This window comes from Anopheles ziemanni, chromosome 2 (assembly GCF_943734765.1).
Source record: "Anopheles ziemanni chromosome 2, idAnoZiCoDA_A2_x.2, whole genome shotgun sequence".
NCBI lineage: Eukaryota > Metazoa > Arthropoda > Insecta > Diptera > Culicidae > Anopheles > Anopheles ziemanni.
Window position 1 is genome coordinate 59,096,594 of NC_080705.1, and position 26,119 is coordinate 59,122,712.

Consider the following 26,119-nt stretch of genomic DNA (forward strand, 5'->3'; position numbering starts at 1 on the left):
ATTAAAACCGAAAGTTACATTGAAATGCAATTGAAAGCAATATCTATTAATCCAAAAACAGAAGAACGTCGCAGTTAAAATGGAAAAATTAATACTCACATCGAGGGACAATAGCTTTCGCTAATTTTCCTCGCTTCCGAATCACGCCGAGCAGTGAAAATAATTAAACTGCCCCATCGAAAAGCGTCGTGAAAGTTTTCCTTCTGCAGCACAACACCACAACGGTTGCACGGATACTCGTAAATTCCGTAGAAACCGTAGCGATCGACTGTCTAGCCCATCGTTGGAGTAACTTTGGAAACGACAGCCCGAAAGTCAAATAAAGTGCATCGAACCGTCGCACCGATTAGAAAGCCATTCATCGAACGTGCCCCCCACACCCCCTCCCTTTGGTCAACGGAATGGAACCGACCGGTACAATATCGGGAAGTAGAGCGAAAAACAAGAAGAAATTAACTGCGTATAAAACCGAAAATCAACAGGACGACCAACCGGTTCGATGGGGTTTGCCGATGGACAGGAAAGCTTTCGCACGAGCTAGTTCCGCCCGGTACCTGAAGGATCTGAAGTTTCGCTTTCTAGTTGACTCCACTAGAGAGGTGGAAAATTGGGCGGTGGGTGAGGGAGCGGGGAAGGAAGGTGGCGTTGGTCAAACCCGTCCAAACACGAACGCTGCGCTGCCGAAGCGGACGCAGGTGATTGCGAGTGTGGGAATGCGGTTTTCCATGCGCCGATCACGACCCAAGTGTTGTTTATTCGCCTGTAAACCACAAATAATGTTTACAGAACACACTTCAGCGCCCGGTCTCACGTTCCCCGGGTGGGGGGGAAAAGAGAAGGCCGGTGGTTGGGGAGGCGGTTTGGTTGGGTCACGTGGTTGGTTTCCGTGCCATTCCCAAATGAGGTTTGGGTTTCGCTGCGGAAACGAGACTCCGGTCGGAAATTTAGAACCCATGAGAGTGAGGAAGCGATTATAGACGATTTGTGTTTTGTTTTGTTTTAACATACTCGCTCAAACATTCATGCGTCCAACGTTACCCAACCCGCAGGCCCACAGCTGGTTGCTAATCAATGCAATAATTCATCGACGGTTCCGCAAGCCGCACGAATCGTTCGCAACGCAAACAACGCACCGAAAACCGCCAATTATGTGCAACATTTCCACACGCGCATTCTGGCCTCAAGCCTGATTTTCCCGACCGTGAGGATCGATACACACGGATGCAGGAAAAAAAAGAACAGAATAACTCCGCACTCCCAAAAAACCACAAATGAAACCGCGTGCACGTGGAAAAGTCGGGAAGTCACGGCAACAACACCACCTACCAGCGTGCGAGAGGAAAACGGAAAACAGTCGGGTAGGAGCGGGAAAATCCCACACCAATGGCTGTAGTTTTTCTCGCTAAAGCTTGCGGGAGTTCATGTTGACTCCGCAGAGAGCGAGAAGACTACTGTAAAGTGACGTTTTTGTGTGCATTTCTCGCGCCAACATTGATTAACTTTAGTCGAATGAAACCTTTATGAGAATTCCACAGATCAAAATAACCCAAAACCCAAGTTTTTGCCTGGGATTTCCATGGAAAGCATTATCCCGAATTGAATTGAATTTGAATATTTCTAACCGGTTACTGCACATTTTCAATGAACCCAACACGTCAGAGCCATAAGAAGCCACACAAACTCGGGTAGCCCATACATTTTGTATGGTTGGATGGTTGATGGTTGTTGATGTGATGATGGTTGTTGATGTGAAGGATGAAAGTTTTTGGAACCTCAAATTAATATACTTAATGAATTTTTAAAATTATGAAAAATAAACGAAATTTTGGAAAACATCCGCAAGCATCTTTACTGAACATTTCAAATCGATCCGACATCTCAATAAAAACATATTTAGTCTGAACATTTACGTTGGTAACTTTGGTTGAACGGGTGAAGTATACCTTTAATTTAAAGCATTCCTTCCGTGCGAAGCGATTTCCCAGAAGATCGATGCAAAAACTGACGCACGGCAAGGTGAGACAGTTGATGTTAATTAAATGTCATGCCTTCGGCTACGTTGATCTGATGGCTCGTGCTGTCACCGTGCGGGCGCGTGGGACGTGATCGATTTTTGTGGTTTTTTCACGTCGCGAATTTTAATGTATTGATCAATCAAACCGGGTTTTATTTCCCGCGATGACTGGCGGTTGGATCATTAATCATTATTGTGCCTTTCGTGCTTGTCTGGCAGGTTTTTTTCGAGCTAATTTAAAAAACTTATAATAGAATTATACACCTGTTGATTGAAATAGAAACTTGATATGTTTTAATTATTACAATTAATATGCGCTTGGCAGTTTGGAATTGGCACACACAAAAACCCATTCGCACATATTTAACATGTTTCAACCTCAATACCTAGCTTTGACAGTTCGCTTTAAATTATTCCCTTTTACAGTCCTTAACTTAACTTTTTTTTTCTTTTTTAAGGGATTCATTGAAATTTCTGTTTTGTACGTTCAATAATCGAAAACACAGCCAAACTAAACGCATCATTCAAAGTGTTTTGCTTTAAATCTTCGAATCTTTTTTAATCAATTATTTCACGACCGCATGACGAGTTGTCTTTATAAATGAATACAGTCTAAAACATACTTGTAGCTTTTCAACAGCAGCCTACAGTAAATATCAACAAAAAAAATTCTTTTCTGTCTCTTAAATAAATAATGCAGAATAATTGCACTCCGTTTGCTTGCAATAAGAAAAAAAGGGATTAACACAATAGAAAAATCCACCAAAGTTTATCTTTATGGATCACTTAGAAATTTTAATTAATAAATACATGTCGCTCGACCATCACGTTCAAATCCAACGAACCGAATATTATAACGCTGCTCAATTTTCAATTGTAAATCACCGGACAAGTAAAGTGATAAACACCTCCTTCCACAGTTTCACCCCCAAGGACATGTTCCGACTCGGAAAAGTCACACAAAGAATGAGGAAGAGTTTTGGTTCGAAGGGCGAATAAAAACGTGACAACTACAACCGTTTGCTCGTTTTACTACCACTCCGGGTACGTGTTCGAGCAAGAAAGCAACCGAGAGGGTGTGCCTTTGGCAGACTGAAATCGAAAGGAAAAACAAAATGAAAAACAACACCGGACAAAACGTGTCGAAATGCTGCAAAGTGCGAGATACGATGCAAAGTCGCGCAACTGCCACCATATAACTTTCCACCCCATTCCTCCCGCTACTTCGTCAGGACACGGGACTTTGTCCGGGTGTAGGAAGCAAATATAAAACCAGACGAAGCCATGAAAAAACTTCAACACTACACCAAGAAAATAGTCAAGTGAACGAGAACAGCAAGAAGCACATACACACACACACAAAATAACAAACAAATGAACAAACACACGCAGAACAAAAATAAAGTTTATCTCGAACCGGGCAAGATCGGGCAAGCAGAAAACATAAATAACATCAGCAGCACGCAAACACCAAGGTGAAGACCGCCACGATCGGTGGGTTTTGGTGGGAAAGTTGGGAAACTTTGCGCACTTCTGGTGTAAGATTGAAAAACGTGGCCGGGAAAAAGTTTTCCGCGAGCTGGTTGGCTTACGTTCGTCGTGTTATTTTGTTTTTTTCTTTTTCGTTTGTGCCCGTCTTATCATCGGTATGTTACTCTCAACGCTTTTCCACGCCATCTGCTGCGGATGACACACTTTTACTGCCGGCCGATGGTGTGGGGAGAAAATTGGAAGGTGGCCCCCCCGGTACTTTCTACTCATTTTCTCGTTAACAGTTGGAAAGACAGTTTTGCACTTTGCTGCGAGCGACCAGTCAGCCAACCATGCTCATGATTACTCATTCCGTGGGCAACAGGTGGGGTGCGGATGGGATGGGGGCTTCTGTTTGCGAAGCGGGAGGGTCGACACAAACAATTTAAAAATTTGAAGTTTGAAAAACGTCCGCACATTATCAGCGAAATACAATAACAGCACAAACGATGTCCGTCGTTTCTTAAAAGCTTTAATTATTTTGTATAAACTCAGCAGTTAGCAAAGGATAATAACTTATGTTTGGACTACATGTTCACATATCTTCTGCCCTGATTCACATTTAATTGATCTGAACTATTCCTTTGAAATGCTATCAGTACAAATTTGAAAACAGTGTGACAATCATTCAAAAACAGAAAATTTGTTTCTTCATCAGAAATTATATCTCGTTAGCAGTGCATATTTTATTTTGCCCCTACGATATTTTGATGAAATCATTACAATGATGAATTCAAATTTTTGACTAAAAAAACACAACTTAATTTGGACGTTCCTCCATAGGATCTCCTTGAGAATAATTAAAAAATTATATAATTTTGTGTTTGTGAAATAATTTAACAGAAACAACTCACAGGACGAAGTTAATCTCCGTCACTTTGACTTTGCTTTCAGTCGCATGTTTTCTTAAATACTTTGCAAATGCTGTTTCTTATCGAAACTTTCCGAAAAGTGCCCAACAAAATGCTGTTTCTTGTCAGTGCTCCATAGTTGGTGCATTTTTTCCCCTCTTTCTGATCACTTCAAGTTTAGCTACACATTTTCCGTCTCTTGCCTTTCACTCAGTGTCGCTTAAACCTTCAGGAGAAACTTTTTCGATTTTATGAGCGCCCTTCTATGGAGGAGAAGAGTGTCTTGATAAAATGTTTACGCCAGCACAAGCTACTTGTTTTGTACTCCCCTTTTTTATACACGACAAGAAGTACTTAAATAACCTACGAATCATCCTCAGCCTCTTTCCTATTCCCTCTTGCTTGTATACGATTTTTTTAGTTTAACTCGTTTGAAAGAATTTTTAATTAGCCAGCAGCAAATGCCAGAATGCTCCCAGACCATCCTCTCGATGGAGTGCGGGATGCGTTTGAATTTATCATGAGCAAAAGTTTTACCCGACACGATCGCCTCGAAAGCAGCTACCGGGACTGATCGAAAGCAAATGTCTAGGGCCAGAAGCGCCAGCTTTACGTGGAAGTCATACCGTATCATGCACAGCGTCTTCTGGTTCTCGTCGGAACGAAAGGGGCGCGCTGAAGATTACGGTTTATGATGGAGCGGAATCACATTTTCCGGCAACCCATCTCTTCCACCCTTATTACGTTCGTTACAACCCTCTTTTTATTCCTAGAGTGCGAGCAACCCTCTACCTTCGCCCAGGTCGGCACGGTACTTGCGTCAGACGGGACGCTTGAAGGGCATGATCTATTTAATTACAAGCACATCCGAAAGGCAACCGGATACCCGTCCACTCCCGTCCGCCTCACGTCCGGACGTGCCATAAAATGTCTTGTTTACAGGTAGTGTTTAATGAATTATCAATTATTTGTCCCGGCAAATGTCTTCATTGGGCGTCGGGCGCAGTCAGCCGGAGACCAGCACGATTGGTTTTTGCATAAATAATTGGCCCGAAATGGAAGAATTATGCGTGACGAAACGGTTTGTCGGGACGTGCAACTTTTATGATATCATTATTAGGTTAGAGATTGGATCTGGTGGTGGACGAAGGGTGGAGGGATGGGGTTCAGTTATATTTTTATGATGGATCCTATTTGGAATGAAACATTGCGATACGAAAGCTGCACATCAATATTAAATTACAAGCTTGCTTCAAATCAGACTTAAGATGATTTATTCTGGAAATGTATTATATAATTTAATATACAAGAATATACTTCTCCGTTTATGAAGAAGATAAATGGATTTTGTTCAGGACAGAATCAGATTAGCATACATTTCTTCTTTGTTTATAGAACAGCATTAATCAAAATTCATAAAGTTTCGAGCGAGAGCAAAATTACACGGCATATCAAGGCTAATACTATTCACGGACTTTTAGATTCAAATCGAGGTGATCACGTACTTTGCATTGTTTTTATCGATTTTATATTTTAAAATTGAACAAATAGTATTTTTAATTTTTGGGCCTAAATTACTAACCTTTTCTTACCAATTTTGTGAAAAAATGTATTAAAATAAGGGTTCTGGGATGTAAACGAGCAAGTATTACTCGTATGATTTATCACGCACATTAAACATTCAGGAAAAATTAGTAAAAAAAAAATATTTACCATGAAGTATAACCCTTGTATCTATTATATCTTGTATCTAATTGTATTCAATAGTTTGGATGGTACAACATATCGAAAATCGTGTTATGCAAGCAAAGAGAAGAACATGATTTCTGCCCGACCTTGTTCTGTAACACAGTCTATATTCACGTGACCCTTTGTTAGAGATGGCAACGTTCTAAAACAATAGGAATATGGTCCATGGCGCATGATGAAATCGGAAAAAAGTGCGACAAGAAACTGAAACGCAAAAAAAAAACGATGCTGCGTCGGACACCGAAAGCGTAACGAATCACGGTTGAGTAAATCAAGTACAATAAAAAAAACACAAACACACATATTAAACAATGGTCAAAAAGTGTAAATGATATGGTACTAGCGAGCGATAACAAGAGAGCAATCGAGAAATCCAAAACGCAATAAAGAGGAAATAAAAAAAGAAAGCACACAATCTAAATTAACAAACATACATGATCGCTAATGAAAATAAACAAAGTAAACCAGGCAATTGGAAAAAAGCTATCAACCGAAGAGTAGAACAACAATAGAGAGTGGAAGCGAAAAATAAAACAACGAGATGAACCGAATCAAAACACAAACCTATCACAGCAGTCAATATCGCACGAAGCGATAAACAATCAATCGGAAATAAAAGAGCGTCAAAACAGCAGGCAAAACAACGACACAACAACACGCGTATAAAAACTCGTGCGCGAAAAAGAAACACGAGAATTCGAATTTTGGGGAACAAAAAGCATTCGGTTTACCGGTGGTGGTGCTGGGAAGGCTTGATTGAACCGCCCAGCGGAGGACATTCCGACGTCGGGATGTATGAAGGACACATGGTTCCAGGAGCCCGACGGTTGACTCTGTCGATGCTGCTGTTGTGGCCATTGTTGCTGCCCCAACCAATTTTGATGATGCTGCACACGCTGACGTTGCTGCTGGTGCTGGTGGTGGAGTGGTTGGTGCTGATAATGGACGAGCTGGTGGTGCTGCTGGTTGCGATTGTGTCCGTAATACGATTCCCGTTCCGGCTGCCGATGAGCCTGCGAAATGGAACAAACGATCTCGTCCCGATAAAAACGGTCCACCGACCAACACTACCATCGCGCCGTCCGTGGTCGTCGGTTGGAGGGAGTGGAACAAAAAGGACCAAAAGCATAAAGACAAACAACACACACACACACAAACACACAGCGGGAATGTTAGCGGACCTGGCAACGCGTGGACCAAACTCGTCCTCGGTGATGATGCACGGAAAATGTCACATTGTCACTATGGAACCTTTTTTTTTGTTTCGTCGCTCCATTTTTCCTGTATTTTGTTTTGTCCTCACCGTGACGCTCCGGAAGGACGGGGACAATTGGGATTGTGCCCGGGAAAATTGATTGATTGTGTCATTAAATTGTGTGCTACAAAACGCACGATGCAATTTTCCGAAACAAGTGTCCCCAACGTCCCCAACGATCTTGTCTTCGTGTTGCCCAGGGAAACCGCAACCGAACCGACCGCAAATCCCTCTGTCGGCAGAGATTCCCAGGCGACGTCGTGTACCGTGGACGATCCCGTGCTTGATGTTAGACCGGGCAGTGCCGATTTCACAAAAGTGGACAATTTAAACAATCTCCCGCCACCTCCCTTCATTCCGGGGCAACGAATCCCTCGGGGCACTTTTCCGTACAACAAATTTTCTCGCATCGTAGAGAGTAATTGGGTGGCATGCTTTTTTAATTAATTTTCCCGTTCCCGGCCGCTCATGGCTTTCTCACACTTAAACACTCGCTCACACACGGAACCGTCGAACCCGGCTGGATCCGGCACGAACGCGTTGAGCGTTGAAAACAAGTTGCAGCTTTTCGACAGCTCTGTTCCGGTGCCAGCGGCGAACGGTAAACGGTCGATTGGGATTTTCCCAAGGTTTTGATCCCAATTTTCCCTCCATAATCGTGTTGAATGTAGCCGCTGGTCTTTCTCGCTCACCCGCTCACCCTTCCTCTGTTCCTCATTTTCCTCGTTATTTTTTTTTTGCTCTCTTTTCCACCCAATTGTATCGCTTTTCCGCCCAACATGTGCCCCCCGCTGCTGCTGCACGAATGAATTATTTCATTTTCGCCTCATTTATCATCGGTGACGGTGGCATCGGTGGCGGGGATTGATTTCAATTGTCCATAATTGATGACACCCGCCCGTACCCAACCGAACCTCAATGGTCCACCCCCTCACGTTTCCCCACGTGGAAACGGTTCCGGAAGCGGGCGTTTAAAATCAAACTTTTATCCACCGTGAACAAGCTTTTCCGTTGCGCGGATTTAATCGCACGCGCTGTCGCAGGACGGAAGGGACAATAAATTTTTCCCTGCGCCAATACATGTAACGATTATCGGGTCCGGGAAACTTCGGGCAAATCCGGGTGGACGGGGAAAAAATTAAACCATGGGCATCAAATTGCGCTCATCATGTACCGGCCACGTTTTGCTGCGGGAACAACATGCGGGAGATAATGCCCCGATAAATCTGTCATAAATTTGAATTATAATTAGATGGCAGGCATATTTAAAAAAGCACACACAAATAGTCCCACTATTATGCGCCAATTTCGTGGGATGCATATTGATTCGGGTGCCCATTTGTACAAACAACAGAAACTATTTAAACCATTCCATAAAAAATTGCTGACGAGGAGTGAAAAATATAAGACAAAACTAGCTATTTTCATGCCATCCAAATGTATGCCATCGAAAAGATATACTTAATTAAAAATTCCACGCCGTAATCTGTTACACATTTTAGTTTTTTTATATGACTTTTGTGAACACTACAAACTGGACCAATACTGAACCTTCGATTGTGAAACTATTCACACATTAAGTATAAACACTGCAGATGTTGCTGAAGATTTGTTTAATCACTATTTTTTATAAAATCATCTCAATTTATCAATTGAAACTCAGTATTACTAACACAAACTAAACAAGCATGTACACATATGTGAAGGTGTATCCACCAAAATTATAGAACAGGGTTAGTACAACACGGAGAAATCGATGAAATATCAACCATTTTAAATACGCCGTTTTTGTAACTATTACATTCAAACATAACTTCTTCTTCTTGGCGTAACGACCTCTTGGTCATGCCTGCCCGTTAAGGGCTTACGAGACTTGTTTCCCTATTGTACGTGGATAGTCAGTCCTCTCGTACAGGGGAGGGGTCCGGTCTCGGTTGGGATTCGAACCCACGCCGTCGAGGTGGTGAGCCCCGGCGCTCATGGGCCGATTTTCTAACCGGCGCTACCGCTCGGCTGTCGCGGACCCCCCTAACATAACTCACAAGTAAAAAGTTAAAACCATAACTCTGTTCTCAACCCCTTCTTCACCGAGTATCCCCGGGGTTTCAAGCTGCTCTTTTCATATTTTTAAAATGATTTTTCAACATAACGAACTTTTACTTCAAATGTTTATGACTTGCTGGCTTGATTGAAAATTTGTATTGTTTCCGATTTTAACGAACAAATGTTACGACCAAATCAATTTATTTAATATTTTAAACACTTGCTTATCTAACTATTTCCATATTACATTGAGTCATCCACGATGGTTGTTGCGTACAGTTTAAGAGGTGTGATTTGATTTCTTTCCCATAACTTTCCCCAACTATAAAAACACGATTTGAGATTTGTCCTCTCTTCGAAGCAAATACGTGTAATATTGCAAATCGGTGGTCGATCGTTCTTACACCGGCTGATGTTATGTTCGGAAGCAGTAAACACATAATAAACCGAGTCTTGAGAAATTACACAACATGGTACGAACCACATCGTTCAGCTGCTTAGAATCGTTCAAATACATATCCGTCACAATAAACAATTGATTTCATGCACGGAGCAACGAGTCATGGTTGAAAGCTCAATTCATCTTCACGCACGCTGCATGGCCTTGAGCGTGTGTTGATTACAGCATAATTGCCACCTGATGTGATGCACTACGCATCGAATTACCCGTCCACACTCGGCCAGCGGCATTTGAACCTATGCATGCAGCATAATTGTTTATGTTTTGAAATTAATTACCCGCTATAATAATCAATCTCTAAACTGCAATTCAGTTATAAGAGATTGCCCGGAAGCGATCGCAGCGAGGGTTGCCGGTGACAGATGAAAGGTTTCACCCCAGCTTTCGCCACCGGTTTGCCACTGTGAACCGTGTCGCTGCGTGGCGTCTATTTTAACCCACACCATGCTAGTGCACGGCCTCGAGGTCTGTTTTGTGGTCAGCAAATATCGATCAAATTATAATTCATTCAATGAACCATGGATGGCTGAAACCGAAGCTTCATTTGTTGCCGCACCGGTGATGTACGAACCGTCGCTTTGATAATGATTGCGATGATGATGATGATGGAAATGACGTTGCTGAAAATAAACCGCATTTCACTAGCCGTATCGGGTGTCGGGTTTTCTTCATCGCTAAAGTGGGGCGGATTTTCTCCCAACCAAAGGGCCATTAGTGGGGGGCAGGAAAAAGGATATTAAAGCATGATTGGACACAAAGCTGGTTTCAATTGCACTGAACCGTTTAAAGTTCTAAACTCTCGCCAGCCGTCAGCGTATGTTGCTCTTAAATGCTTTTTTCAGCTTCATCAGAGTAGAAAATCGTATGGTCAAACCATTTTTGCATAGTTTTTCATTGTAGGGAGTTTCCCGTAAACGTCTCGGAAAGGTATTACGGTACGTTGATTGATGAGGAAAAAGTCTGCGAAAAAGATTCTGCCCTGAAAAACGATTACAGCACATCTTGGCAAGGATGCAGATGTTTGCTCTAAAATATGGAAAACAGTCATGTGACTATCATTAGGGGAAAAAAGCGTTCCTTGGTTTTATTTTTTCTAAATTTTCAATCCTCAAACGCAACTTCCCGGATGATGAAACCAATATTGTCGATGGGTTGATGGAAAACCCAACCGGAATTAGCCGCATTTCCCGTCGTTAAATTGTATCGACCGAGTGTCGGGCGGCCTTAAGCGCCTTGTCGATAATATTTATGGCGCCGAAGGCAGCACTCCATAAGCGATTCGTCCATGTTTTCCATCTTGTTTTTTTTTCTTTTTAGTTCCCAGATCCTTTCCAACTCGGACCGAAAGCCGAAAGAAAAACACATCGTTTATTCTAAATCCCACCCCACCGTCGGCACGCCAGGGCAATATGGAGCTAAAATCTATCCGAAAATCCTTCCGGTGAGTTATTATTTTCATTTAACCCGACGGCCACCCGATGGTCTATTATTGGGCCGCCCGAGGACGAGGCACTTTCCACCGATGTGCCACACGCTCGGAATCCTTGGTAATCCTTCTGCAGAATCCGTGCACGGACCGGGTGGACGAAACATCTCCTGAGTTATTTCCGTCTCCGCTGGGTTGGTCGTTGGTCGATTTGAATCCGACGATGAATCCTTGGCCCGCTTCAAGGTCCAGCGTCAGGCTGTCCCTTTCCCTCCGTTGGCTGCTCTTATCGGGATATCTTTATTGCCCGGTCCGAGCGGACAAAACGAAAGCGGATCATTCATGCCACGTTTCATCACCCAGAAAGGAGGGAAAAAGAATGCGTGTGTGTGTGTGTGTGTGTGTGTGTCTGTGAACGTATCCTGCACGGTGCCCATTTCATTCCACAGAAAATCGCACAAACCGGCGAGCGGCTTTGATACTCATCACTTACGGACGTGAATGGCGAACACTACCGAAGGATATGAATACAATCGAACGCACATTCGACGGAGAACTCCAATGCCGCGGGGCTTATGCCACCCGGCACCAGGAGCAGGATAAAAACCCAACTCGCATGACGAGCGAGACACTTTACGATTTGCTTTTGCAACGGGAAATCCTTACCGTAGAAGCGATACGAAAGAAAAACATGCCAACGCGAGGTGTTTCCATTTTCCCCGGCATACGATGCACTGAAAAGCGTTGCCACGGACGAACAGTGGAATGCTTGAACAGCAGCAACAACAGCAGCCTCCCGGTTGGGGACAGCAATACCGACAATGAACGCCCAACCACACCGGAAGCGCAGCTCCCGAAGGACACGTTGTCAAAGCGCGATGCAAACCCGAACAAACATTCTTTTGATGTATACGAATTTATACGCTGCTGTACGCAGAATTGAAACGCTTGGCTTTGTGGCGGTGAAAAGGAGTGACAGAAGAAAGCACAGTAGGCGAAAGCGTTGCTCGGCAAAACCAACGAAACATATGAAAGTAGTGACGGGAAAAAAAATCATGCAGAACCGAACTAGTATCAAATAATGTACAGTGGGCAGAAAGCGAGAAAGGGAAAGGGAAAAACAAAACGGAAAACAACAAGTAGATTGAATCCTTTCTGCTGTTGGATCCGAAAATAAAACTGACACTACGGGGCCGGAAGGACGGACGTCCGGTAGGCAGGCGGGTAGTTCGTCGGAATGTGTGTCACAAGGATCTCACCCGCTCTCATGCCCCTCCGTGTTTTTCCCCCGTGTGTCCTCACTGGCTGACGAACCAATTCGTGGCCAATTCGAAATTTGTTTTGTAGCCTCCGCAACTTCGGAATGCCTTTGGCGACACATTCGCCCACCCTTCGGTTGTCCGTGGTTTCACTCCAGATCCCGGCGGGGGGTAAACAATTCGTTTGGCCCCGGGCTACGGCTGTTGCCGGGACACACATGAAAACCCCCTTGACAGGCGTTAGAGTTAAAAGTTCCCGCGCTCGTTTCCCCCCGCTCCCAGGCCCATCGGTGACGATGACGTGGGAAGCATTTCAATGGATGCATATTTGCATCGGAGCTAGAATTTTGCCCCGATGTCACGAACATTTTGTTGGTGTGTGCGGACACAAAAGCATTGTGCAAAATGAAGGATGCTTCTACTTTGCAGCGGGCTTCACTCAAAGGATGTATGTGTGTGCGTGTGTTTGGAGGATTGTCCTGCGGAATTCGTTTCCAAAGTCTAGCTATTTCATTACTGAACCGTTTTCGAGCCATTACATTCGTTCCGAGAATAACGGGTAGCATTTATGTAGTTTGCTGATGTTTCTTTTATTCCAAAAACAAAAGTCTTCCTTTTCCACGGAACTGCTTTTCCGATTGTCGGACGCACGAAAATAAATTCCTAATAAACCAATTTCGGAATCCGTCGATTGACGCACTCGTACAGGCCCGCTTTCTGTTTTCGTACGTGAAAGGTTCTGGAGAGAGGTCTACATTTTCTAATAGTTCACAAATGGTTCCCCTGGGATGGATGCCCGCAGTCGGTGGATGATCCTACTTAATGGAACTTCAATGTCGCATCATCGGAGAGCCGTTGGGAATCAAACAACAAAGCATTCTAACGCATTTAGCTCTTCACTCGTCGGAGTTTGGTGCAGTCCCCTTTTCAGCCGAAAGTTCCGGACCGAAACGGAACTGCAGCTCGCCCGAGTCCATCTGGTAATGCATCGAAGTACGACTGGCCTCTACTTCTCGGTGCAGGGCATGTTTAGCTAAGAGCTGTAAAATGAATATTTGATCGGCAATGGAAGCCCAACTAGAGGCACCAATTGGAACATTGTTTAATCTTAGTAATCGATCTGTTTTCAAACCAAACAGAACCGTTTCGTGATCCGACCGAGCGGTGCACAATGATGAGTTCGATTCGAGTTAGATGGACGTGGTATATTTACAGACGGACGGTGAAATAAATTAAATGAATCTTACTCTAAAACAGTTTCGAAAGCACGCATTGGGAACGTGGTAAAAAGTTCTTCTTACCGAATTGCTTAAATAAGGTAAATGATGTCTTTTTTCGACAGAAGTTGATTAAAGTATTACTATGCCAGGGATTTCTTATTTCTTCAACTAAAAATAATTACATATCCTAATATGGCTAAGTCACATCAAATCTACAGTACAGTGATTATTGATATATTTGAGTAATCTTAATCGGTTTATCATAAATCAAATTACGTCCTAGAAAATCTTAATCAGTACAAGTAAAAGACATTTCCTGAAAAACTGTCACGGCAAGTCATTTGAGAACATACAGGCACTCTTAAAAGAGATGGTACAACGTTGGGTACAACGTTTTACTTGGCATGATTTATAAATCTTAGCCTCGATAGTAACTAAATTGTAAAAAATGGGTTTGGTTCGCTATTTCGACTAACTCTGGAGACATTTACTATAAAATATGTTATTCGAATGTCACAAAATTGTTTCTGCGACGTAATAAGATTATCACCCTAGTCACCGATGGTGGCATGGCGAAGTCCTCTTACTCAAGTACCTGTTAGTTATGCAAATACCGAATTTTTTGAAGGCTTTTGTTCAGCTACAGACAAGAACGTATTTGAATCAAAACATTCGATTAAGCTAACAATAATATAAACATATTATTTTAAGATTATAAAAAGTTGCACAGATAACAGATGAAATTGATCAGATTTGAGGCATTTTGAGACACGCCCGTTTCAAATTTACAATAATAAAAACACACATAATAAAAAAAACCCAATTCATATAAAGGAACGAGGCTTTTTTCCACACTACCGATAGCGAAGTTAAAGAAAATTGACAATTCATCTAGAGAAACTATAGTAAGTGTCTGAAACAAATGTAAAAATATAGTAAATATCTGAAACACTATCGTTCCTGAAGCCATCAGTCAATTCGACTCGGAAAATACGTCAAAAGGGGAACTTCAGCGATCAGCTGAGTGGTCGCCAAACGATGACCCCTGCGGTCTGGCAATCGACTCCGGGTAAGCGTCCCCGCTAATTTCTTTGTATACTTTTTTATTCTCGCTCGTTAGGATGAATCCTAATCGTAAGTATTCATAGATACTTGAGCGAATTGTAAAACTGCTGTCTTGTGATTTTTATACAGGCATGAAATCAACAAGTAATGTTTTTGTACGAGTTTTGAAATTAATTTAACATCATTATTGAGTTATCATGCACGACGGTACCTCTTTTTCAGAATTTTGGAATCAGAATTATCCATCATTTTTGTAAAACCCGTGCCAATCAACGTTGTACCATCAATTATTGAGAGCTGTACGTCGTGCGTGGAAAGAATAGCGGAACGTCCACTCTTTCTTTTCGTCATCGTCGCTGCGACCTCGTCATCATCATCGACACAGCCTCACGGTGGCATTTGGTTACTGGGTCGGGCAAGCGCACAAGCGAACCCATTCGAATGTGACAGCCGCGACCCCCAACAAACCCGTCATGGAATAATTTAATAATTGCCCTGTCCACCGGTCACCCGCGGCTGGAGTGGGTGGCGTGTCGGATACTGACGGCCATTGTAGGGTAATTGAGACCTCCGGCTCCGTTCCTCCGAGACCATCCCCTTCTGTTGGCCCACCCACTGAAATATGTCGATGTAGTATTCAACGCTAACCCCTTCCGTCGTCCTTCCGGCGGCCGGTTCCCGGCCGGATGTTGCCCGAGATCGAGTGCTTTCATCGTCACAATTCCCTTCCTCCTCGCAGCATCCCTCCGATGATCGATGCTCGATGATGTGTATGATACGCGATCGATGCACCGTGGCGCTCGGTTCCTTAAGCGCCTGCCCGAGATTAAGATTATGAGCACGATGATGATGAGCGTGGTGAAGATGATGCTGATGATGTTGGTGAAGGTCCGTGCGAAGCGTGCGGTGAGTGAAGTTGCCGCTGACATGCTTGTGAGTAGCGGCCGTCGACGACGCCCGGGATCCCAAGGGTGGACGGTAAGTGCGCAACAGTCCGGAGGCATCGCGCGTCCGGTTGGCGACGCTGGTGACGCTGGTGGAAGTACCGTTGCCAAGCGTCACCCGCAGCACGCCGGCGAAAGAATGATTGCCACGGCCCACCGTCGGCAGGATAGGTGCGGTTTGATTGAGCACGGCTTCCGCCCGCCCCAGGCTGTGATTGCGGTTATGTTGGTGTGGGTGTTCATGACGATAGCGATGGTGGTTATGAGGATGCGAATAAAGGGCCTGCGGTGAGCGGCCAGCGCCAGCGTCGGTTGGCAGTTTGCGCGCAGCATGAGCTGATGAGTGTGGTGTTGGTAATTGTGTGGCGTGTACGTCCGGCTGCAGCCCGTGCCAAATGGTGTGTAAAACAATGTGCAGACGGCTACTTACGGGATAGTGGCTGGCGTCCAGACGAACCGGTGGCTGGCCCGGGCAGATGAGGTACGATTCGTGGTTTTCCAGCCGGTTCATTTCTGCCGGCCTCGGAGGACCGCCGGAGGCACTCAATGGGCGCCGTGGTTCCAGAACCTCCACCGGGGCAGCTGTCGTAGTAGAGAGGAGTAGTTTACTAACGCTTTGCCCCAACGCTCCAAACACTCGAAATCTTACCTTTCACCACGACCCGGAAGTTGCAGTTCGCACTCAATCCGTCCGCATCGGTTGCGATGTAGTTGACGTAGTGCACTCCAGCTGACAGCGGTTGGCCGGGGGTGTTGGACTTGTAGATCTGCTTGATCTCCGACTGGGACTCAAACTTGGGCTCGGCCCAGAATACGGAACGGCTCGATTCGGACGCCTCTAGCTGCACCTCGAACGATTCTGGACAGTGTAACACGGATGGTGGCTTCCTCTCTGGAATTAAACAACAGAATTAGATGTAATTCCTACTCTACGAGAAAATGAAAACAATCGTACCTCTTATTCTGATCACAACCCGGCACACATCGTTGACGTTCGACGTTGGACTTCGGGCACGGAAGGTAACGGTCGTCTCGCCGGCGGGCAGTTCCACCTCCAGCTGCTTGCCCCACGGTGGATGCGAGTCCACGTACTGATGCCAGTCGACGTTCGTCTTTGGACGCTCCATGCGCACCTTCATCGTGTACTGTCCCAGCGGTAGAACTTCGTGTACGTCTGGCGGGCACTGAATGTACGGTTTGATGGGGATGGACGCCGGTGTGGCCGGAGTCGTCGGTTGCCTCGCCACACCGGTGATCGGGACACACTGGAGGTTGTCGTTTGGAACCCACGTTTGGTTGAGATTACACACGGCCGTCCGTTTGGCCAGTGGCTTGAATCCAGGCTTGCAGTGCAGAACGCACCGTTCGTTGGCAAAGATTTTGCCCGCCGTGCAAGCCACCGGTAGGATTACGCCATTTTCCGGACGGGTGAGTCTCGGACAAGCGAGCGCTGAAACAAACGAGATGGTTGTAATCAGTAGCCTTTATTGTGAACCATGATCTAACCCGAAGATACTTACGAACACAGATTGATTCTCCTTCGTCCCACTCTCCGGTACCGTTGCAGTGCCGTACGGCGGGTCCGTGCAGCTTGTAGCCCTTCTTGCAGGTGATGAAACACTTGGACCGGTAGAACAACTGCGCCTTGTGACGCGATCGCGAGCAACGAATCTCCGAGTTGGGTGGTGCCTCGAACGGTTTACAGTTGTCCTTTAATTCCACGCAATTCTTACGATCTTGTGTCAGCTTGAAACCCACCGGGCACACACACCGACTCCCGCCCGCCGTATTGATACACTGTGCGTTCGGTCCGCAACCCCCGTTCCCGGTGAGACACTCATTCACGTCGATGCACTGTCCAAGTTCGTTCTTTTCGTACCCCGGATAGCACTCGCATCGATACGATCCATCGAGGTTGACGCATCGCTGCTGACAGTTGTTGTCCTGCTGCTGGAGACACTCGTTGTGGTCGACACAGGACGCTTGGTTGGTTTTGTTTAGGGTGTACCCCTCACGACAGGAACAGACCGGTAGGCCGGCCTTCAGGCTGCAGTAATGCTGACATCCACCGTTTCGTAGAGCGCAAGGGTTGGACACCTCACAGGCCTTATTGTCCTCCATGAGAGTGTACCCCGGGTGACAGCCGCATCGGTAGCCACCGTCCCGGTTGATGCACAGCTGGCTACATCCCCCGTTCAGCACGGCACACTCGTCAATATCGGCGCAGGTGGCCTGATCCTCCCCGAGCAGCATTCCATCGGGACAGCGACACTCGAAGCTTCCGGCCGTATTTTCGCAGATGTGCGAGCAACCTCCGTTGAAGTTGTTCACCCGACACTCGTCGATGTCCACACAGGTCACCTTATCGATGTCGAGCCGCAGCCCGGACGGACAAAGACACTCGAAGCCGCCCGGTTTGTTGACGCAATCATGTGTGCATCGCTTCACACCGTCACTACACTCATCCACGTCCGAGCAGGTTCGATTGTCCGCCGCTAGCTGATGGCCATCCGCGCACCCACAGTGGTACGAGCCGATCGTGTTTACGCAGTGATGTTCACATCCGGCATCATCCGGCAGTGCCGTACATTCGTCGACATCCTCGCAGCTTAATCGGTTTCGGCCCAGTTTGAACCCGGACGGACACTCGCACTCATACCCGCCGGGCACGTTCACACAGTGGTGTGAGCAATCGTGCGATCCATCGCGACATTCGTCCACATCGACACAGGTCAGCTGATCATCACCCAGTTCGTATCCTATTTCGCAAGAGCACCGATGGCCACCGGGTAGATTGATGCAGATGTTCGAACAGTTACCATTGTCCGTCACGCACTCGTCCACGTCCTGGCAGGTGATGCGATCGTGCCGCAGTTCGTAGTTCAGCGGACACTGACACTCGTGCCCACCGGGAGTGTTGTAACAATCGTGCGAGCAGCCTCCGTTCCGATCAGCACATTCGTCCACGTCCACGCAGGTCTTCTGATGTTCCGACTCCAGCTGGAATCCGCGCGGACACGAACAGCTTACGACCCCGTACTCGTAGTGGCAGGTGTGCGAACAACCGCCATTGTTCAACGCACACTCATCCACAAAGTCGCACGTCCGGTCGTCCTCCTGCAAGAACAGACCCTTGGGGCACGAACACTGATGACCGCCGAGTAGATTGATGCACACATGCGAACAGTTGCCGTTGGTATCCTCACACTCGTTCACGTCCACGCAGGTGCGTGAGTTTTCGGCCAGCCTGTAGCCTGCGTGGCAAGTGCAGTAGTACGAGCCGGGTGTATTGTGACAGTTGTGATCACAACCACCACCCCTCGCGCTCGCACATTCGTCCCGATCGACGCAGTTACGTCCATCCGCTTCTAGCTCGTAGCCCTCAAAGCAACCGCACCGATAGCCTCCCTCGAAGTTGAGGCAACTCTGTGCACATCCTCCGTTCCCTGCGTGGCACTCGTTCACGTCCTCACAGGTACGTCCGTCCTCCCCGAGCACCATTCCCGTCGGACAGCGACACAACTGCTCGCCATTCGGATCGCAGGTGTGCGAACAGCCTCCATTCTGTACGCCACACACATCCGCCGGTTCGCAAGTCTTCCCATCCTCGGCCAGCTCCATCTCGTCCGGACAGTCGCAGTACGTCTCGCGGTTGTAGAACGTGCAGATATGCGAGCAGCCACCATTATCCTTCCGGCAGAGGTCCATCTGGCGGCAGATACCGTACTCATCCAGCTCGCGACCCTCCGGGCATACGCACTTATAGCTGCCATACGTGTTCCGACATTCCAGATCACCACAGAGCCCTTCCAGCTCGTTCGTCTCACGCTGGCACTCGTCCACGTCGTCGCAGGTCTTCCCGTCGGCCGACAGAGTCAAACCCACCGGGCAACCACACCGATACGAACCGGGTGTGTTGTGGCACTCGTGACTACAGTCGTGCCTTCCCAGCTGACACTCATCCCGCTCGTGACAGCTGTGGTCACTCTGCACATACCCCTCCGGACACTCGCACCGATAGTCACCACTGTCCAGGTCCACCCGTCGGCACCGACCCGGATCGCATCGCTTCTGCTGACCCTCGTCACAGCTGTACGCACTCCGGCACGTCTTCTGGTCGACCGCATCCAGCAGATACCCCTCGGGACACCGGCACCGGAAGCCTTCGACCTCGTCCGCGCACTCGTGCGAGCAGCGCGTCTTGTTGGGGTTTTCGTACAGATCCTGGCAGAAGTCACGCACGCACGTGCGCCGATCGTTATTCAGATGGAACGCCTCCGGGCAGCGACACTCGAACGATCCGATCGTATTGTGACACTCGTGCGAACAGATCGTACCACCGTCGCCCTCCTCGTCGCCACCCAGTGCACACTCGTCCACATCCTGGCAGCGTTTGTCGTCATCGGCGAGCTCGTAGCCTTCCGGGCAGATACACTCGTAACCACCGAACGCGTTCTGGCAGTGGTCGCAGCCGTGCTCCTCCTCTACACACTCGTCGATATCTGATGAAGAGCGGAAAATAGATCTGTAAGTATCGAGAATAACTCGATATGGAACACTTTAACCCTCCGAAAAGAGCTTTCCCACCACTGCTTCCCGTTAAACACAGTTCGCACCTTCATACGCGTTGATAAAATCAACATATTCCGTATCAATAGTGCGCGTAATAAACTTAACCCACTCGACGCCAGTGGTCTCGGGAAATTTGATAACATCTTCCGATTGAGGCAAATTATGGTGAAATGCAATTATTCCGACCCAACCGGCACCACAAACTCCACAATCATCTCGGTATGGGATTCAATTTGTCAGAACCGACATCCCCGGTTTCGAGGTCCGCGGTGGTTGGGAATGTGAAACAGTATCCTGTAACCATCGGGCTGCTCGTTAGTGCCGTGTCCCCAACGCCGCTTTCTCTACCTCTCTCTCTCTCTCTTTCTCTCGGGAGACATTCCGCTCGTAACGTTGCTCGCGATGTTCGTTGACCTAGTGCGCTGGGTTGGTACGATGTGTTTATGCTAATAATGCAACCTCCCAACCAGGAGGGGCAGCCCGCGGATGTGTCGTCGTCGGGTTACATTTTATCTTCCACCCATTTCCTTCCTCCTCCCGAGCGGTGGTCGAAATGTGGTACGGTATGTCTTGAAATGCGCCCGATTTCAATTCGTTCGATGGTAACATACCGACAGCCGGCGTCGGGGGAGATTATTTTATGATGCGTCAATCTGTTGATGGTTCCGTTTGTGGGTGAAACTATCGAGCATGGCATTGAGTTATCGTGACCCAAGCAAATGCAAAGGGGTTTCGATGGAGTGGAAAAATGTTGGACAAAGAACACAAAGAAAATACTTTTTAAAAAATAACATATAATGCCTTATTGCATTTAGAACCTAAGAAAGAATTAGTTAAGAAAAGGAATGTTGATGACGTGTATCATACACATATAAGTATAAACCAGCTAATTAGATCTAGGGTCTTCACACCTTACTAATTTTGATCGAAATCTATAACCTCTTTTTTTTACTTTGTCTTAGACATAGGGATTTCATAACTGAATTTTCTTAATTTAAATACCAGTTATGTTTTGTAACACTTCTATTAAGCTGACTAGCATTGATTTAAATCAATCAAAAAGTTTCTATGTTCTTTGAGGAAATGATGGAAGTCCAAAAAAAGCAACAGAGTGAAATAGAAAATAACGCAAAAACTCCAAATGAAAGAAGAGCAAAACCTGTCATGCAACTGACACGTAAATTTTCATAACTTCACAACCAAGTTATTGAATATACTGCAATCCAGATTTTAGAGTGTTTTATTTTACTATTAACCAAACATATTTTCAAAAAGTTTTGGACTAACAAAACTAGATCCAAAATTCTAACAAATTAGTTTATCTAATTAATATACCTCACACTGCTAACCCTCTGTATGCCTCTTAACTACAACCAATCGAAAAAACATTTACAACACTGAAAGGTAGGACCTATTCCAACATTTTAAAGCCCAAACGGAGTAGCATTTGGTCATGAATGCCTCGTAACAACTGAAAAACATCGTTATACGATTGGTTTTGTCGGCTATGGCTAAAGTTTCGACCGAGGACCGTAAGGCCTCTCGACCGCTTTACTGGCCTTTACTCGGAATGTTTTTGGAAAGTATTTAAAAGATGTAACTTTGCAATAAAATCCACCTCATTCAATTAGCTTGGTTACCTTTTTTATCATCGATGTAAATTTGTCTATTTTTTTAATGTAAACGTTATTAGAGACCGGTGTTGTTCTGCTGCGTACATTCCATTAGTACATTTTTCGCACATTTCTATTTTGACATTTCGCTTTTTGCTTCTGCGTTTTGCTAAAAACACTATTCAAAGAAAGTTGTAAGCATCATATTGTACAAACTAGGGCAAATGCTGAATTATAACAATTTATCATTGATGTTTGATATTTATTTAAAAAATTATATAATCTGTAAGAAAAATATATATCATAACGAAAGTATCAGCTTTCCATTAAAAATAGAAGTCCATTGCTTTTGATAAGATTCAAATTTAGGGTATTAGTCATGAAGTTGTTTGTTTTAATTTAGAGTAACATCGAATAAGGGGTGCCCATGGCGCAGCGGTAGCGCGAGGAAACACCACACCACAGGTGTGGGATCGAATCTCAAGTCTGGCACCCTCCGGTATTACGAACGGCTGACCACCGATCTATAATATACCGTCTTTCGGTCACACAAACTCTCTTTGGAGAGAGGCCTTGTCCCACTAGGGGATGTCGTGCCACATAAAAAAAAAAAAAAACATCGAATAAATTTGCGAAAGCACCGCATATTTCATCGGCCCCTGCCAATGACGCACAATTTCTAAACATCCAGTTGAAATCAACCCACCTCCGCACGTGTTGCAGTTATCACGAGTCACCATTTCAATACTTCCGCTTCAGAGGCGACTTAATACTTCGTTTTAAAGCAATAATTACCCAACTGGTTCCGAAGTGTTCCACGCGTGTACGACAACGACATTGCGGTGTCGCGTCGATTCCGAGCGTCACCTGGCCGCATCCGAAGCTCGCACGGTAGCGCCAACGACAAACCCCCAAATCCGCTCGAAAGCTCTTTTCGAATCCGCGTGAAGCACGTGTTCCTCGTGCGCCGAACAACATCCCGAAACAAGCGCAATCAGCGAACAAATTACGAGCCCATGATTAACAGTGGCCACGCAAACGCGCAACGCCGGCGGTGCTCCCGGGACGACTTTGGTCATAATCTTTTCCGCCAATGGCACGGGGGAAGCGGAAACGGGACCAGCTGCGGTGTGCAGACTACCTGCTGCTAAAACATTGTAATAACCATCAAATCCGGCGTCAAGCACCTCCCGGCGATGTACGAAACACGAAATTGTCGGTATGCCCCCCTCCCGAGGAGGGGTTCACCGCGGTGACGATGATCCCAGGGCATGAGTGTGTGGGGATGCACGAGAGTACAATTATTTTTCTCCACCAAACCACATTCGGCTGTTTTTCCCGCTCGGTTGCAGCTCGAGACGCCAACCGGCTGGCGCACGCTGGCTAGTCCGTGGATTGTGTGCTTGAATTTTCCGACCGGCCTGCCACATGGCGTGTTTGTCTGCGCTTTTCCTCCCACCCCACGCACCGGGGCCCCTCGAAACTCGCAACGAAAGCCAGCAGACTTTGTGCAATATTCAATTAACGGACTCACAAGGCCCCCTGCCTTTCGCTCGTGTTATGAAATCCTGGCCGGATTGACTTCACAGCCGGCACCGCAACCGGGAAATCTACTCTAACCACTGCTACCTCCCTGTGGTCGTGTGTGTGTGTGTGCATGTGTGTGGGAGGACGTGCGCAGGAGTACCGGGACAACCGTTTCATACGCATCACGGGATCAGAAGCGCGAGTTGATGGAAAATGCAAGCACGCGCGCGCCAAACGACAGCATTTGGCAGACGGTGCCTTCACGTACCGACGGCACCAACTTTCGACGGAACAGCCAAACACACGCTTTCTCACGCAGGGGACGTGGATGCGTGTTGCTGTGGCGGACGGGAACAGGAACTATTTGCATAAATAGAGTGTTGCGGTTTGGCCGGAATAGTGCGCGTTTGCTGCACACATCGCTCCGACGGCGGAAATTTAGTTGAAATTTGGGCAAAATTCCGGAAACTCATCCTGCTAGCTAGGAACCGCAAATTTTTGCAGATTGTTTGAATTGATGTTAAAACAATTGTTACAAATCATCTGATATTAAATAGTCGCATTCAAAAGTTAGCGAACACTTTGGCAGCTTATTTTAATCGATTTTGGAGCCTCTAGCACAAATCATCAACTATCAAACCTCAATTTTAGAACAATGACTGATACAATTGAATCCTAACATTTTGCATTAGGTTAAATTTGTTATGGCTTCAACGGGTTTTGTATCGAAATTCTACAATATAATATTTAAGTCTATTATTATTCATAGACAAAAATCCTCTTAATAATGGTAAAGAATGTATAACGCAACAAACGTAAGTCTCGCGCTTGTTTTACAAAGCTACTTTTTTAATTTGGGAGAAATGTTTGGCTCACAACACTGGTAATCGACACTTTGATTCAGTTCCCAAACAAAACATTTAAAAAATTACGTTTACAATCGAACGAATCGGACATATGGGCATAATATGTTTCAGAATCTAATTACATATTTAGGATGTTTTTGCTAATTTTTAAACGCTGGTATCCAACTTCACTCTCAGAACCGAGCAAAATGCCGCCAAATCGGTTTACGCCATTGGCAAACACCACGGAACAGGTGCCCGTGCTGTTAATTCCCTCCGCTAGACTCTATCGTGTCGCCCCAGCATGGAGCGCAGTTTATGGCACAAAGAAGCCGGTATTTAAATGATTATCCCATTCGCGATCGGCTTACGATGTACCGGATCGTTAACATTTTATCAACCTGCACCCTTACGCGACATCGGGTTGGGTCTCTTCTCCGGTGCGGAGGAGCGAGGACGTGTAACAAATTGCTCCTGGCCAGGTGAGCATAGCGTTCTTCCACCCAATCGAGCCCATGTGTGCGTGTTAATGTGTGAGAATGTGTGTAGGGAATCAATTCCGTTCCCTTATTTTGTACCCCTTTGCATCCCTTTATCGTTAACCTGGTGATGCCACACGGGAGCTTGTTGTCCCCGAAACCGCGCAACACTCCCCTTTTCCTCTTTGCCATGCTCACCATGGTACGCGGTTTGCTCCTTTTGTGGTGTGATGCGGAAAAACTTTAGTCGTAAATTCGTTAGCCCAAACCGCTGTAAAGAAATAACGATCCGAACCCGATCCCCCGATGTTCGCCAACCGCAGCCAGTTCCATACTCAGCAGAAGCTTTTCTGTGTAGGGTAAAGTGTTCCAAAATGTGTAGCAATGGGCAAAAGTTTCTTTTTGTCGAGAATGGACACGATAAAATAAAACGCACAAGTATTTTGAAACAGGGACATTTAAGAAATTACGGACCATTAACATACCTCAAGTAGTTAATCATCACACATTTCAATTATTCATCATTTTTTAGAAGATGTTTCATTTCGTATCTTCATTACATATGTTTTCATGAACCCCTTCACAGTCCTGCCAAGGTGAGAAACTTGCTCAAAAAATTGTCTCTCTTTTTTTCATTTTTGTATAGTTTTTGATCTAGAACTGAAGAAAACATAAAATTCAGTCAGTTTGTGAATGTATTGTTTGTGATTGTGATCAGCAATAATTTGTCATATAATAAGTAACAATTTAGTTCAATTACATCGATTAGTGTCAAATATATGAATAAAAATTTACAAACACTTAAGAACGTGCTTTAGAAGCAGCTTCACTCCAAATAAACGACGCGCAACGAAAGTAGAAACAAAACGTGCGACAAAAACCTACAAACAAATTCCATCCGCTTGTCCGAGTCAAGCTCGGACTGTGAAAGAAGGCTAAAGAATAAGAAAGCAAAGTGATGTGATTTCATAATTAACTTGACTATCGATCACCAAAAACCCACTATCAATCACCAGGGCATTAGACAAAAGCCATCAGCGACGGTACGTGTACTTCCTCACATAGTCACATATTTGCCCCCATTAATATTCAATATAGTACATGTGTGAGATGGAATGGCAATAGCTTGATATAAGGTCAATCAACTATTCGAACGAAGATTTCACAATTTAATTTCATTAACAATTAAAACGGAAAAAACTGTTCCGTAATTGTATGCCTAATTTCCAGAACTACAAATTGTTCTTTTACGAACATCTTACATTTT

General features: G+C 45.7%; 1 protein-coding gene across 1 annotated transcript in view; it reads right to left on the reverse strand.

Moving 5' to 3' along the window:
* LOC131293979 (uncharacterized) overlaps positions 1–26,119 on the reverse strand; it is a 95,404-nt gene that overhangs the window by 1,951 nt on the left and 67,334 nt on the right. Inside the window, exons 9-14 of the mRNA XM_058322029.1 lie at positions 17,337–20,318; positions 16,772–17,266; positions 16,466–16,708; positions 16,247–16,398; positions 15,485–16,195; positions 6,876–7,157 (exon numbers count right to left, since the gene is read on the reverse strand). Coding sequence (XP_058178012.1) covers positions 6,876–7,157; positions 15,485–16,195; positions 16,247–16,398; positions 16,466–16,708; positions 16,772–17,266; positions 17,337–20,318 — 4,865 coding nt within the window. The remainder of the gene's footprint in view (positions 1–6,875; positions 7,158–15,484; positions 16,196–16,246; positions 16,399–16,465; positions 16,709–16,771; positions 17,267–17,336; positions 20,319–26,119) is intronic.